The 15,835-nt window shown below is 40.0% G+C and overlaps 1 protein-coding gene across 4 annotated transcripts in view; it reads right to left on the bottom strand.

The window, feature by feature from the left end:
* Window positions 1-15,835, bottom strand: part of clip1a (CAP-GLY domain containing linker protein 1a) — a 169,099-nt gene that overhangs the window by 130,643 nt on the left and 22,621 nt on the right. For 3 of the 4 annotated variants that reach the window (XM_078554132.1, XM_078554133.1, XM_078554135.1), the window contains exons 2-3: window positions 11,640-11,834; window positions 4,459-5,015 (exon numbers count right to left, since the gene is read on the bottom strand). In XM_078554132.1, the coding sequence (XP_078410258.1) occupies window positions 4,459-5,015; window positions 11,640-11,736 (654 nt within the window). In that variant the 5' untranslated portion in view covers window positions 11,737-11,834. Of the gene's footprint in view, window positions 1-4,458; window positions 5,016-11,639; window positions 11,835-15,835 lie in introns of those variants that run through there. The other variant, XM_078554134.1, reaches the window with a different exon arrangement.

The following is a 15,835-nucleotide window of genomic DNA, read 5'->3' as shown; positions in this document are numbered from 1 at the left end:
GTAGGAGAGACTAGGACCCAAGGGCACAGCCTCAGAGTAAAGGGAAGACCTTTTAGAACAGAGATGAGGAGAAACTTCTTTAGCCAGAGAGTGGTGAATCTATGGAATTCATTGCCACAGAAGGCTGTGGAGGCCAGGTCATTGAGTGTATTTAAGACCGAGATAGATAGGTTCTTGACTGGTAAGGGAATCAAAGGTTACGGGGAGAAGGCGGAAGAATGGGGTTGAGAAACTTATCAGCCATGATTGAATGGCGGAGCAGACTCGATGGGCCGAATGGCCTAATTTCTGCTCCTATGTCTTTTGGTCTTATGGTCTTACACTATGTAGTGGTGGCTTATTATGCCACCAGTCTCTTAATCATCAGCAAACTGGGATAAATGCAGTACACAATTCACTAATATAGTGAATAGTTGAGGCCCCAGCACAGATATTATGGGGCATGGCTAATCATTTTCTTCCAACTCCACTATAAACCCATTATCCCTACTCACTGCCTTCTATAGCCTAGCCAACCTTCCAACTCAGTCAACAATTTTCCTTCAACTTGGAATGAAGTCTGTTTAGAACCAGTGGAGGAATGGTACTCAGATTATTGCTTGTCATATTTCAGATGTCAAAGGTCTTCTAAAATAATAATAAATATTACCCTGCTACTAATTAAACTAATCTGATGGTTCCAAGAAACCTAGGTACATGACATGGCAATTCTATGAGTTGGAAGATATCACAACTGTAATGATACTGCTTCAACTCTTTAAGAGCAGCCATACTAAAACAAAAGGGAATACAGCTTACATCACCCAAAAATGGAAGTGTTAACTCTTTGAAATATATGCCATACCTTCTCAATGGCATATTACAGCCTGATCTGTTAGCTGTACAAATATATTCTTATTACAACATCATCAATTCCACATGTTGCATTCAAATATCTTTGATTTTAAGGATATTTGGCAAGTGATAAATCAACTTTTAGGAGTATTTATTCACACAGCAACAATCAAATGTACACAACCAGCCCGGCTAGTCACAAATTATTAACATAACTTCTACATAAATGCCAATTTATGTACACAAATACTGGCAAAATATATTGCTTTGAAATCATTGCACATACATAGTATCCAAAAATTTTGCAATACACAATTGTGAAATTTTTGGATGACATAGTACATCTCTTCTCAAAGGACTTAAAGTTGAAATACTTAACAGGGAATAAATCTCTTACAAAGTCTACCAGAAATTTAAAGTAAACACTTCTTTATTGAAATAAAAAGACTTTAACATGAAAAATATTAAAAGTAACTGTTTTAGGGATTCCCTACAACATTTTGCTGCATAATTAGGAATTCCTCTGGTCTGGCAGTTTAACATTCCATACCATATCACAGCTCTAATCTATCAAGTGCTGATAATACTATATATCACTGAATGCATACAAAGGAATTAGATAGAACTTCAGGATAACTACAACAGCTACTTCAGTATCCCAACATTTACAACAGTGTAATTTCAGTTATTTTCAGTATATCATGAAAAGGAAATAAAAGTGCTCTTTCAGTGCCCTCAATGGCATGGTGGGTAAACGCATTGAAAGTTTGCAAATACTAAACCACACAAAGAAGAAATGTTTTAAGTTCAGTTCCTGGTCTTTGCTAAACATATCTAATTTGTTCTCAGTGTCCCTGAACTGAGAAGAAATTAACTCCCAGATAAAAGCAAAAAACTGCGGATGCTGGAAATCCAAAACAAAAATAAAAATACCTGGAAAAACTCAGCAGGTCTGACAGCATCTGCGGAGAGGAACACAGTTAAGGTTTCAAGTCCGTATGACTCTTCAACAGAACTAAGGAAAAATAGAAAAGAGGTGAAATATAAGCTGGTTTAAGAGGGGGTGGGACAGGTAGAGCTGGATAGAGGGCTCAACGCAAAATGGAGGCACGGCACCTCATCTTCCGACTAGGCACTTTACAGCCTTCCGGACTGAATATTGAGTTCAACAATTTTAGATCATGAACTCTCTCCTCCATCCCCACCCCCTTTCCGATCCCCCTTTTTTCCAATAATTTATATAGATTTTTCTTTTCCCACCTATTTCCATTATTTTTAAATGTATTTCTATCCATTGTTTTATCTCTACCTTTTAGCCTATTTCGATCCCTTCCCCCCACCCCACCCCCACCAGGGCTATCTGTACCTCGTTCGTCCTGCTTTCTACCCTTAATGTCACCTATTATCACATTCCTTAGATAATATCACCACCTTCAACACCTCTTTGTCCTTTTGTCTACGACATCTTTTGGCTATCTCCACCTATCACTGGCCCTCTATCCATCTCTCCCTGTCCCACCCACCCCCCTTAAACCAGCTTATATTTCACCTCTTTTCTATTTTTCCTTAGTTCTGTTGAAGAGTCATACGGACTCGAAACATTAACTGTGTTCCTCTCCGCAGATGCTGTCAGACCTGCTGAGTTTTTCCAGGTATTTTTATTTTTGTTTTAGAAATTAACTCCTGATTGCTATCCAATAATCTGTCGGATAGTGCTTGTCAGCAACAAATAATATGATGTCATACGTAACACAGATCAGACTTATTTCTGATAATTGTATTCTTTTCAAGTTTGATTAAAGCAATTATTTTAGAGGTTGCCAAACCTGCCGAATGTAGCTTGATGTTCCATTTCCACATCAATTGTTAAGAAACAGACTAGTTGTCGTTTCCACAGTGTTTTGAGTTAGTATGACAATGTTTTTCAATGAAAAATAAAATTCAGTGTTGAAATAGAAGACGACTTGGTATTGTGGGAGGATGGAGAAAATACATAAATGCTAATAAATCTCCTTGATATCGAAGAAGATAGTAACATCATGTTGCCTTTTTGCTTCAGCTGTGAAACACCCACGTGTTAGCATTACTGTTTCAGTGTTTGTTTGAAAAACCTCTGAGCAACCCCTTCTGAGGGCCACAGATGGGATAGGGCTACAAACAACAGAACAGCAGCATAATAAACTGCTCCATGTAAATGAACAAGTGATTATTGTAGGTCATCTAGGCTGACTCACCAAGATACTATTAGCATTTAGCACACATTTCCAAAGTGGCTGCCAAAAGACCCAATATGGATTATTGCGTATAAATAAACTAGATCCAAGAACACATTGCTGTCAGTAGCTGATGTCTGACTGCAGTAAGCTGTCTGGTCAATACAAACTTATCTCCATATTATCAGGTGTGGAAAAGACAACTTTCATTTTATAACTGTCAGGTCATTTACTATAAATATACTAAAATGAAGTAACAACTTTCATAATACTAATGCTCAGTTTGTTGAAACTATTCAAACAGTATAATAGTTCAAACCAAGAATGTGGACAATAAAAAATAAGTACCATGAATAACACCTGAGCATGGTCTGATAATCTAAAACTTAATGACTCTGTACTTGTAACAAGTTGAGCAAGTTAAATATTCCATTGCTCCCCCTTTGGTTACACCAGAGGCGTTAAAGTGAAAAAAAAACTAATCAGAAATTATGGAAAAAGGCTATCTTTTTACAAAGAAGCCTTACTTGAAAGAATAGCAGACATGTGGCAGATGACATTTAATACAGAGAAGTGTGGAGTGATACATTTTGAATAAAAATGATTACAACATAGGAGACCATTCAGCCCATTGTGTCTGTTGGCTCTCTGCAAAAAGCAACTCAGCTAGATGCACCCCCATGTCTTTTCCCCGAAGCCCTGCAAATTATACAAGCTGTGTTCATCTCTCCTTGCTGTGATATTCAGCTAACCTGACAGTGCTGCAATCACATCTTACAACTACAGTACTGAACAGCTCTTAAGGAATGTTGAGAATATTCAACTTACATGGCACTACTTCTAAATGACAAATAGAAAATGTTTTGTGTCAAAGACTACAAATAGTGCTAATGCAACTACATTCAAACAGAAAATAAACTTAATCATGAAAAATGAACATTGGGGTCAGTCCTGGAATCATTAGGAAGCGAAGCCATCTCAAGAGTATGGCAGGAGTAGGATAAGGTCCAAGGGTGCCCAATATTTTGAGGTACACATCTAGGAACACTGGGAGGAGGCTTCCACAAATACTGAGGCAATCATAGGATCTACATTACAAGGACTCCTGGGACCTGGAAGAAGTAAGGAGGGAGTACTCAGGGTCTGGGAGCATGAAGGCCAGTTTTGGGATCCAAGGGCACTGGGATTATGGCTAGAAGTTTCTGAACACCAAGAGGATCCTAAGATCTGGGAGTGGGACAGGAATTTGGGCACAAGACTAGTGTGTTTCAAAGAACTGGAAATTGGGGGTAGAGTTTAGCAAACTACATAGTTACATTACTCACTCTGTTTCTTCTCTTTATGCATGATGTGTGAAAACCACAGTGCAGGACCTCATCATAAAATAACATTAAATAGTTAACAAACCTACCAGGACTCTGTCTCCGATCTTCAATTCACGTTCTCCCTTTTTAACAGAGCCAGCTTCTGAAAGGTTTGACACGGATTCACTTGCTGTTTTTAAGAGATTTGTCATGGCTGAAGATGTTGCAGATTCCTGAGCTGCACCTGGTGTACCTAATGCTGCTTTTTGTGCAGTTGGTGTAGATGGAGCAGTCGCAATACTAGCTGATGTAGATGTTGGTGAAGTGGCTCTGGAAACAGATGCTGCACGAGTCTGTGAACCATTGGCTTCACCATCTGTCAGTGGGTTTCGAGACAGTTTTGAAGGTCTTGTAAATATTCCACGCAATGGTTCACACTGGAAATATCGAACCCCAGCAACTGAACCATCATTTTTACCAATTGGTTCATCCAAAACAATTCCAGCCCACTGGCCTGGAGCAAATTGACTCTCGCCAAGGAACTGGATGAATCCAGGTTTACTACCATTTACCCAGATGCGCTCTCCAATTCTAAAGTCGTCCACAAATTCTTCCTGTGCCTCTGTGGTGGGCGCGCTTGACTTCTCTCCAGGTGACGTTTTTGCTGTAGCAATAATAGTTGTTGATACAGAAAAAAAACTGTTAAATAGTTGTAAACAATTTCATTCTTTTATACATTGTTTTCTATTTGTTAATATTCTCCCCTCATCTCCTCTCAGCACAGATTCCATGTTGGGGTACAGATCGGAGCATTTATTTCTCTCTCATTCAAATGGCTGTTCATTTGTGGCTATTGACAATAAGTGTAAAGAAGTTATTATATTGTGACAGGCAACACAGTCAACCCCAATCATGTCCTTAAACAACATCCACATGTGCACATTGTCCAGCAGGGTTTGTTGGATAGTGATCAGCACCAGAAATCCTCGCAAATTTTCCCTTCCCTAATCCAGAGTTACTGAGTCTAAATGGTGAGGTTGCAGAGCTCAGAGATGCAGAGGGGTTTGGGTACCCTATTGCATGAATCGCAAAAGGTTAGAATACAGGTGCAGCAAATAATTAGCAAAGTTAATAGAATGTTATCATTTATTGCAAGGGAAATTGAATACAACAGTAGGGAGGTTATGCTTCAGTTATACAGGGCATTGGTGAGGCCACATCTGGAGTACTGTGTACAGTATTGGTCGCCTTATTTAAAGAAAGATGTAAATGCGTCAAAAGCAGGTTTACTAGATTAATACCTGAAATGGGTGAGTTGTTTTATGAGGAAAGGCTGGATTGTCTAGGCTTGTATTTAACGAAGTTCAGAAGAATAAGTGGCAACTTAATTGAAACACATAAGATCCTGAGGGGACTTGACAGGGTGGATGTGGAAAGGATGTTTATTCTTGTGGGAGAATCTAGAACTAGGGGTCACTGTTTAAAAATAAGGGGTCACCCATTTAAGACAAATAGGAGGAATTTTTTTTTTCTCGGAGGGTTGAGACACTTTGGAATTCTTTTCCTCAAAAGGTGGTTGAGGCAGAGTCCTTGAATATCTTTAAGGCAGAGGTAAATAGGTTATTGATATACAAGAAGATGAAAGGTTATCAAGGGTAGGTAGGAATGTGGAGTTGAGGTTAAAATTAAATCAGCCGTGGCCTTGTTGAATGGTGAAGCAGGCCTGAAGGGCCGAGTGGCCTACTGCTCCTAATTTGTATGCGTCAAATTGTAGTGTCCCCAGCACTACCTTAATTGAGATTAATGGACTCTCAATAAAAAAGAATAAATATTTTTCATATTCAAAACAATACGGCAACATCTATAATGAAGTTTCACTATTCCATATTCAAGAATCTTCAATAAAGTAAAATTAATTACCTATGTTAGTTAGCTAGTGGGAAAATTGATTACAAAAAGGCTAGGGCAACTTTCCAAATAATAGAAGCAATTGAAACAGTCAAAGGGTAATGCTTTCAGTAGGACAATGGATTTGAAAAAAGCAGAAATTCGTTTTTTTCAATTAGCTTTACTATATAAATTACACAGTGATCTCATCAGCTTGGCTCAGCTGGTATTACTTTCACCTTGCAGCCAGAAAGTTGTGGGTTCAAGCCGCACTGCAGGACTTTAGCACATAAACTAGGCTGACGCTTCAACAACAACTTGCATTTATAGTTCTTTAACACAGAAAAACTTCCAAAGGCACTTCAAAGAGGCAAACATCAGACAGAAATTGACAGCCGAGCCAAAATAATGTTAGAAGCAGTGAGCAAAAGTTTGGTCAAGGAGGGGGTTTTGAGGAGGGTCTTAGAGGATGTTAAGTTTCAGAAGGGAATTCCAGAGTGTGGGGTTCAGACAACTGAAAGCAGTATTGGGGACCATTGAATTATCTAGTAGTCTTTCAGATGTTAAAACTGAGGTTTCAATTGCCTATCCAGATCCCATAAAGAGCCTGTGGTTCTTGGCCACTATTCATCACTGCACCAAAACCATTAAAACAAATTAACCAGTCATTTATCTCACATGCTGTTTCTGTGACCTTGCTGTGCAGAAACTAACTGCCACATTTGCTTACAAAATTAAACAACTTGGCTACACTTCAAATTTAAGTCATTGGTTGTGAAGGACTTTGGGACTGTGTTATGAATGCTGGATTTTATAAGACAGTTATGTTTTAAACTGTCACCTTTAATTCAAGGTAAAATGGAGTAATTTGCAGAGGGTTAATTACTAAATCTACCCAGAGACAAACCCATGTGACCTGCTTGATATGTAGTCAAAAACTTAAATTGAAACTTATTCAGAGTCAGGCGCAAGTTTTAACACCTGGACATAAAGGAGGAGGCAAGTGGCCTTACTTGCCCAGACTCTGAGGGTCAGTCAGACCATGAATTTGAGGGGGGGGGAGATGACCCACAACAGGTGCTGCTATGCCAAGAGAAAAAAAGGACTGATTTCAGGTTAACACCAAGCAGAGTGCTGGTATGGACGGATTTCTTGTTTGAAGAAAAGAGGCTTGTAAAGATTTAATGACCACAGAATTACCATGCTAGTGGAAGTCCATTCAATTATGTTCAAAGGGTTGAGTGAAGCGGACCTGGTTAAAAGGACACTGGAAGATTCATCCTGGTGGGGCAGGGAGAAGTGACCCTGTTAAAGCTGAGAGGAGCTTGGGACTTTAAACACAAGACTACAATTCTCCAGCAAGCACAGTGTAATGTATGAACTTGGCATAGGTTTTTTGGTAGGAAGTGAATAAATTTTCTGTAGTTTAATGTATTAATTGCCAACTAAGTAATGTTCAGTCGATGTTAATTTTAGTGTTTGTAACAGTCAAAACAGTCTAAAATGTGAAATCTCATCGTGTGATACTTGGATTTGTGCACTGGAAAATTCATACCCCTTTTAAAAAAGTTATTGGTCTCATACCCCTTTTAAAAAAGTTATTGACATGAAATAAAATGCAAGTTCATCTCATCAGCAAAATAATCGCTTAGATCACGACTTTTCAAAATTTTTAACTAATTAACAATCTTTAGCAGATAATAGTTGTGCTGTATAATGCTAGTTGTTATATGCCTGAATAGTGTTTTCTAATATGTTAGAGCAGGCTTGTCCAACCTTTTTGCATGGGGGGGCTACATTTCAATTTTTCTCACACTTGGGGGGCCAATGAGAAAATTTTAGAAAGTTCAGGTTTGGCAGAAGTTTAAACATGAATTTCAAAACAAAAAGTTGACGGATGAAAATAACTTGCTGAGCAAAAAAAAGAAATCACAACAATAAATTGATCATTTATTATTCTCTTTTTTAAAATTAAGACGACCATTTGAGTGGGAAGGGGTGAGAGAGTGTGCGTCCAGCTCACTCCCACAACCTCACCCCTGAGAGAGTGGGTGACAGTGCCTGTTGGTGTGAGAGAGTGGGTGAGAGTGTCTGTTGGTGTGTGGAGCTGAGGATGAATGAGAACTCTGGGACTAGGAGTGAGCCAGGAACACACACACTCTGCTCTCTCTCTCACTGACCCTCCCTCTCTCCACCCCTCCTGACACATACTCTCACCCCCTCGACACGCACGCTCATCCCCTCTCGACCCCACCGACACGCACGCTCACCTCCTCTCTACCCCCCCAGACACGCACTCTCACCCCCTCGACACACACGCTCATCCCCTCTCCACCCCACTGACACACACGCTCACCTCCTCTCTACCCCCCCAGACATGCACACTCACCCCCTCTCTATCTCCCCGACACGCACCCTCAACCCCCTCTTCTCCCCAACACGCACGCTCATCCCCCTCTTCTCCCCAACGTGCACGCTCATCCCCCCTTCTCCCCAACACACACACTCGCTTCCTCTCTCTCCCCCACACAAACGCTCACCACCCTCTCCCTGCCCCCACACACTCACCACCCTCCTCCCAACACACAGACGCGCTCAACCCCCTTTCTCCCCCCAACACACACACACTCACCCCCTTCTCCCTCCCACATACACGCTCACCCCGCCTTCTCCCCCCTTTCCCACTCACACACTCACCTCCCCCCCCACCACACTTTCACCTCCCTCACACACACACGCTCAGCCCCCTCTCCCCCCACATGCATGCTCAGCCCCCCTCTCCACCCGCACACACGCATGCTCATCCCCCCTCTTCTCCCCAACACACACGTTCACTCCCTCTCTCCCACACACACGCTCACCCCCTCTCTCCCCCCTCACACATGCTCATCCCCTCTTCCCCCTCACACGTGTTCACCACCATCTCTCCCCCCCCACACACGCTCACCACCCTCTCTCCCCCCCAACACACACACGTGCTCACCCCCCCCCTCTATCCCCACCACATACACGCTCAACCCCCCTCCCTCCCCACGCACACGCTCACCCCCTCTCTCCCCACCATACAAGCACTCAACCTCTCTCTCTCTCTCTCTCTCCCCCGCCACACAAGCGCTCACCCTCTCCCTCTCCCACACACGTGCCCCTTATATTGTTTGAATCCTACTTGAGAAGGGTACAGTGACGCTGCTCATATCAAGTCGAGCCATAAACATGAATGCTCACACACAATTTAATGAATCTCATTTTTCATGCATATCAAAGCTTACCTTTGTATAGTCCCGTTAGCTGATGATACAAGCACTAGCGGACACAGATTTAAGGTTTTGGGCAAGGGATGCAGATAGGGTGATGTGGGGAACAACTTTTTTTTTTAAAAACATGGCATCTGATAATGATCAGAAACTCATGGCCTACGAGATTGGTGGAAGCAGCAACAATGAATTATATAAAAAGGAAATTGGATGAACACTCCAGGGAAATAAACCCGCTGGGCTACAGGAATAGAGTGGAGGAATGGCATTGATTGGATTGCTCTACAGAGAGTTGGTATGGACACAAGCTCTATGACATCAGAACTAAGGTGCCCCAGTGTCACTCTCCAATATCAGCACAAGCACTTTCTGGTAGGAATCACTGAACAGCAACCAGTGGTCACAGACCTTGACTGAGTTTTTTTGTCTTTCGCCAGCTGTAAGGCACTAATTCTTGTACCCCCAGTGCCAATCCAATCGAGAATTGCTAACACAACACAAGCCAGAGACTGAATCTGGTACCATCCTGTGACTCAGTTCCACACTACACAGCATTGTACCATTATTCGTTGACCCGACAAGTGCTCTGGATTTCTGTTCTTTCCAGGTTACCATTATGTTGCCATTACTGAATCTACATTGTTCTCCTTTGCTCTTTTCCTCCATTTTGTTTTGTTAAAATAAATGTTTCCAGCTACAAAATCAAAAACTCAAGACCTTACAAAGACTGAACTTTTTGTTTGTCGCTCCATTTTTGGAAGGAGGCATAGAAAACACAGGAAGGAGCAAGGGGAAGTAATGCTGTTTGCAAAACTGGGTTCATATGGTTTGTCCTTTCTCAACTCTTAAAAAATACTTTATCTTTTTCTTGCCTTTATTTTGATTTCTGTCTTCAGTTGCAATGCCTTTTCAGCAGTTATCAGGAAAAGATAATAATTGAAGAATGTAGACAAAAGGAAAAGAGATTAAGCTTGTTACAAATGGAAACAAGAGCACAAAGGCAGAAGATAAAAGCCATATAGACTTCTACACAGAAACAATTTTTAGCTTTAATGTACGGATTGTGGCACAAACACAGCAGCTGAGCATCATTTTAAGGTAATTATGCTTTTTACAAAACACCCTGAAACAACTTATACACATATACTAAAATTTTATTAGAAATGTTGAAATTTTTAAATTGAAAACTCCCAACTTTTTTTGAAGGCGTCTGCTGTACAAAAGAAAATTCAAAACAGAGACAAAAGAGAGGTCATGAGTCCAATAGAGAGTCTAAGTAATCCCTGATATATATTACCAGTTCCTTCCCTTCTCCAATCATGGTTCTCTCTCACCAAACCTAGTTACATTCAGTTTTATCACGGCAAGTCCAGAGTGGTTCATCTTCCATTCTATTCCAAAAAATGCATGTTATCTTTTTCCTTTAACAGATATAAGCTTTCCCTTTCTCTCTTCACCACCCTCCAAAAACAGATTCTATTTGAAATTAATTTTGCAATTTCAAATTCGTTGATTGTGACAGCACAATAGTAGCCTACACAGAGTAAGGGCAACATTAAATATGAAAGCCTGCTCTATATTGGAATAGTGCCAGTGTTATAAAAATGAAACAAATAAAAGCTTTTTTAAAAATTTGTAAAACACATTGTATAAATAGGATACATAGAAAATATTCAATTTGTTCCAAGTAATTTTAGAAAAAATACCTTCATAGCTCATTTTATGATAACTCATGGAACAAACTGGATATTCAGCTGTTCTCCATTGTGTGCAATAAGCCTACAAACTAAACATAAAGCGTTGCAAAGATACAATGACAAAAAAGGCTGATCTATCTTTTTGAAATTTTGGTTCACCAAGCTATGGAAAAGTGTTCGTATCAATATAATATCATAAAACAATACATTAGATTTGTATTAAAGCATACAATGTAATCACATCAAAGCTTAAAACCAGAATGACCATACAAAGATGTTAGTAGAACTGTGCATTGAATCTCATTACCTATTTCTGTCCAGTAAATTTAATGAGGCACTGCTCCAAGATTTAAGATGAAACATAATCTTGCACAAAGAAATTTAAAATGGTAATCTTAGCTTTCATTTGTACCATACATAAAGTCTAGACAGGAGATTCCAAAGGCTTACTTGATGATTGTAAAGAAGCAGCTTGCTTCACTGCAGTGCTCCCTGGCTTGGCAATCTTGCTAGGAGCTTTTAGCCCACTAGGTTTTAGCAGACTCATCCTTCCTCTTCGTTTCCTTCAGCCTTTGTCTCAGAAATAGTTTTTCCCAATCATCAAATCATCTGCACTGCTTTTAGATTCTGTGCATCATTTAAAACCTGAAAGAGATAATATTACACAGACTGAAAAAAATATTTTAGCTGCTATAAAATGAACATTTGAATGATTTGTTGCAGGAAGCAGTACATAAAACAGCTTCCTCCTGACAAAGCACAATGCTCTTTTCCACATGCCTGAGCTCCTATGAATGACTCTTCAATGAGGTCCTCCCCTATTACCCTGTGCTTGAATCCTGTTTTTTCTGAAAAGGCCGAACGATTAAAAGATGACCATTTTTTCTACGGCAGGTTTTATTATTAACCACTTTCAACATTTGAGAATTTCTAATTTTGTTATTTTTCGCTAAGTTATAAAAGAAGCTTTAAATATATGATTATATTTTGTAACAGTACACAATTTATGGCCAGATTATTTTTAAAAAATCAATTAAAATATTTTGTGTAGTCATCAGTCTTTGCAATGAGCACATGACCCATGGTTTATATTCCCACTTAGACATGACATTATCGAACCCAGATTGACATTTTCTCCTAAAACACGGAAAGCAGTTACCAGTAAATAATTATACATTTTTAAAACAAAGACAGTAACATATGATTAAACCATGGAGCTCATGTATTATTAATGACCACACTTCACAGCAGCCTGTGATTAATACCGTCTGGAAAACGAAAATACTGTATTGGTGTTGCTTGTTCAAAGAATCAACAAATCCTTTGTTTAACATTCCTTGTAACTCAATGGTCATGTGGAATACGGTATCACTTTCAAAATGAGATTAAAATATTCTCAAAACATTAATTATCTGAACACATGAGGCAGCTAATAACATTCAGGTAGATATAAATTCAGCACACCCCTGCAGTGCTTTCAAAATTACTGCATCCACAATCAGGAATGGCACGCTTAGATTTCAGTTGCTCAATGTACAAGTTACAACACTGACACAAGACAAGCAGCCCAACTAGTCCTTGGCATTATCTACCCTCCACGCAAGAAAATTGTCTGAATAACATCTACCCATTTAGTTTCCACATCTCTTTCTGCTCTTTTCCTTCATCCAACTATCCAATCCAATTTGGAATGCTGAGTCTAGCATAAACGAATTCCACAAGCTCACAAGGAAGCTTATTTTCCGTTCTCTTTTAATTATCCTGCATTTAATCTTGCATCTATGGTTCCCCATTCTACACCCATGAACTACTGGAAAGAATCTGCTTCTACCTTCCCTGTCCATCCTTTTTTAATCTTAAACATTTCATAATTAACTATCCTATGAAATCTGTGTTGTACTCAAAATTTGTTCATACAAATCTCTCTCTTCAGAAAGTTACAGGTATAAAGTTAAAGGTATTGCATTAAAAACTTCAGAAATTATTTCACTGTGGGGAAAAAACAGGAATACTGTGTATAGTTAGGATATAAGCAATGAACTTCAACATACAGAATGAAAATTTATTTCCCAAGACAAACGGCCACCAACTATCGTGGATTGGTTTGATCCCCATAATTTTACTAAAAGCTTTGAAATCACATTCAAAATTGGTTTAGCAATAATACTGTATCCAAAAGTGAAACTTATTTAAACTGAAGCATCAATTGGGCTAAAGAGAATTCCAATTTGTATAATTAGTTCTCTTGGCTTCCATGTGCTATACAGTGTTTCTTGGACTAGTGCTAATGGTGCAAATTCACCATCTCTCTCTTTATTGTTAGGCATCCATTAAAAAACTGCATTTATTGCCTTATGGAGAACGGTGAAAATCTTGTGATACGCGCATATTATTCAGATGGGCAATTGAAATCAACAGCTCACCATGTTGGAAATAACATTCACATAAATGAAATGAAACTAGACCCAACCTATAGCAGATAGCATCTGTGGAGTGAGAAAAAGAATGAACATTTCAGGTTAATGACCTTTCATCAGAACTGGGAAAGTTAGAAATGTAATAGATTTTGAGAAAGTGGTTGGGTGGGACAAAGACAAAGGAAGGCCTGTGATAGGGTGAAAGACAGGAGAGTTTGAATAACAGTAGAGTCATACAGGGCCCAAAGAAATGGAGATGGAGCAAGAAAAGGAACAAAGAAACAAAAGTTGTGCCTAGGGCATGTGTGCTGCTGTCTGAAAGCAAAAGAAAAAAACCAAAACAAGCGAAGAAAAGGAAATAAAATGAGGAATGCAGGTTGGTGTGGGGGTGGAGGGGGGGAAACAGAGTTTACAGTGTGAAATTGTTGAACTCAAATATTGAGTCCGGAGGTGCTGTTCCTCAAGCTTACATTGAGCTTCACTGGAACAGAGGCCATGGACAGAGATGTCAGCATGACAACAAGGTGGAGAATTAAAATGACAGGCCACCGGAAGCTCAGGATCATGCATGCTGACTGAACAGAGGGGTTATGCAAAATGGTCTCCCGTTGTGCGTTTGGTCTCCCCAATGTAGAGATCACATTGTGAGCAGTGAATAAAGTATACTAAATTGAAAGTACAGGTAAATTGCTGCTTCACTTCGAAGGAGTGTGTGTTTGGGGCCTTGGACAATGAGGGGACAGGAGGTAAAAGGGCAGGTTTATAGCTCCTGTATTTGCATGGAAAAGGTGCTGTGGGAAAGGGACAGGGTGTTGGAGGTAATTGGGGAGTGGATCAGGGTATCACAGAGGAAACATCTTCTCTCACCCATTCCCCTCCCTCCCAAAACAAGGTCCCTTGTCCTCAGTTTCCGCACCACCAGCCTCCGTATTCAACAGATCAGTTTCCACCATTTCCGCCACCCAACATGCCTTTCAGGTGAAACAACGATTGTGTATTTTTTTCAATTTGGTACACTGTATTTTCTGCTCACAATGTGATCTCCTCTACAGTAGAGAGGCCAAACACAGACTGGGAAACTGCTTTGCGTAACGCCTCTGCTCAATCCGCAAGCCTGATTCCGAGCTTCCGTTGGCCTGTCATTTTAATTCTCACCTTGCTCTCACGCTGATATCTGTCCTTGGCCTGCTGCACTATTCACTGTTCCAATGAAGCTCAACCTAAGCTCAAGGAACAGCACCACATCTTTCAATCAGGCACTTTACAGCCCTCTAGGTTCAACATTAAATTCAACATTTTTAGACCGTAAACTCTGTCCTCCAATTTTGTTTCTTTTTCTTGCATTTTTTTTGGTCTTATTTTTACTTTCAGACAGCAGCAGACCTGCTTTAGGCACATCTTTTGTTTCTTTTCTTGCCCCATCACCATTCCTTTTGGCCCTGTAAGACTAACTCTTCTGTCATTCAACCTCTCCTGTCTTCCACCCTATCACAGGCCTTCCTTTGTCTTTGTCCCAACCAATCCTTTGCTCTAACATTGCTCCAACCCCTTGCTATTTCATCAGAACTGGGAAAAGTTAGAGATGCAAGGTCATCAACCTGAAACATTAACTCTGTTTCTCTCTCTTCGGATGCTGCCTGACCTGCATCCACCATTTTGTTTATATTTAATTCAATACTACTTAGACAACCACACAGGCCTCGCACAACAATTTTTCAAATAACACTCGGCAGCACAGAAGCATTCGGGAATGGTCCAGTGATAGCAAAATTACAACTGGTCTAATAAACTGCCAATTCTGTTCAGCCAGCATTGCAAGCTTATTTCTTAAATATAAACTTCCTTTAACAAACAACTGCATGCATTAAGTATAGTGAGCTCACTTTATCCTGTGGAACCAGAGTTTTTTATTCCAGACAAATTTAAGTACAGCAGCAGAGTACTGTTTATGGTACCGTAGTAATCTAGAGGCCTGGAGTAATACTCCAGAGAACACAAGTTCAAATTGCAACAGTTTGATCATTTGAATTCAGTTTTTTTTTAAAAAAACTGTCAAAAAAGAGTCACCATTAAGCTGCTGGATTTTTGTAAAAAAATCCAACTATTTCATTGCCATCTTTACCTGCTTTGGCCTACATGTTGGTTGACCCTTACCTGCCCTCCGAAGTGGATGAGCAAGCCAATCAATTACCTTCTCAGGGGAATTAAAGATGGGCAATAATTGGCGGT

This window comes from Cetorhinus maximus, chromosome 12 (genome assembly GCF_964194155.1).
Source record: "Cetorhinus maximus chromosome 12, sCetMax3.hap1.1, whole genome shotgun sequence".
NCBI classification, from domain to species: domain Eukaryota; kingdom Metazoa; phylum Chordata; class Chondrichthyes; order Lamniformes; family Cetorhinidae; genus Cetorhinus; species Cetorhinus maximus.
Note: the sequence above shows the minus strand (reverse complement) of the source record. Positions and strands in the feature narration are given on the sequence as shown.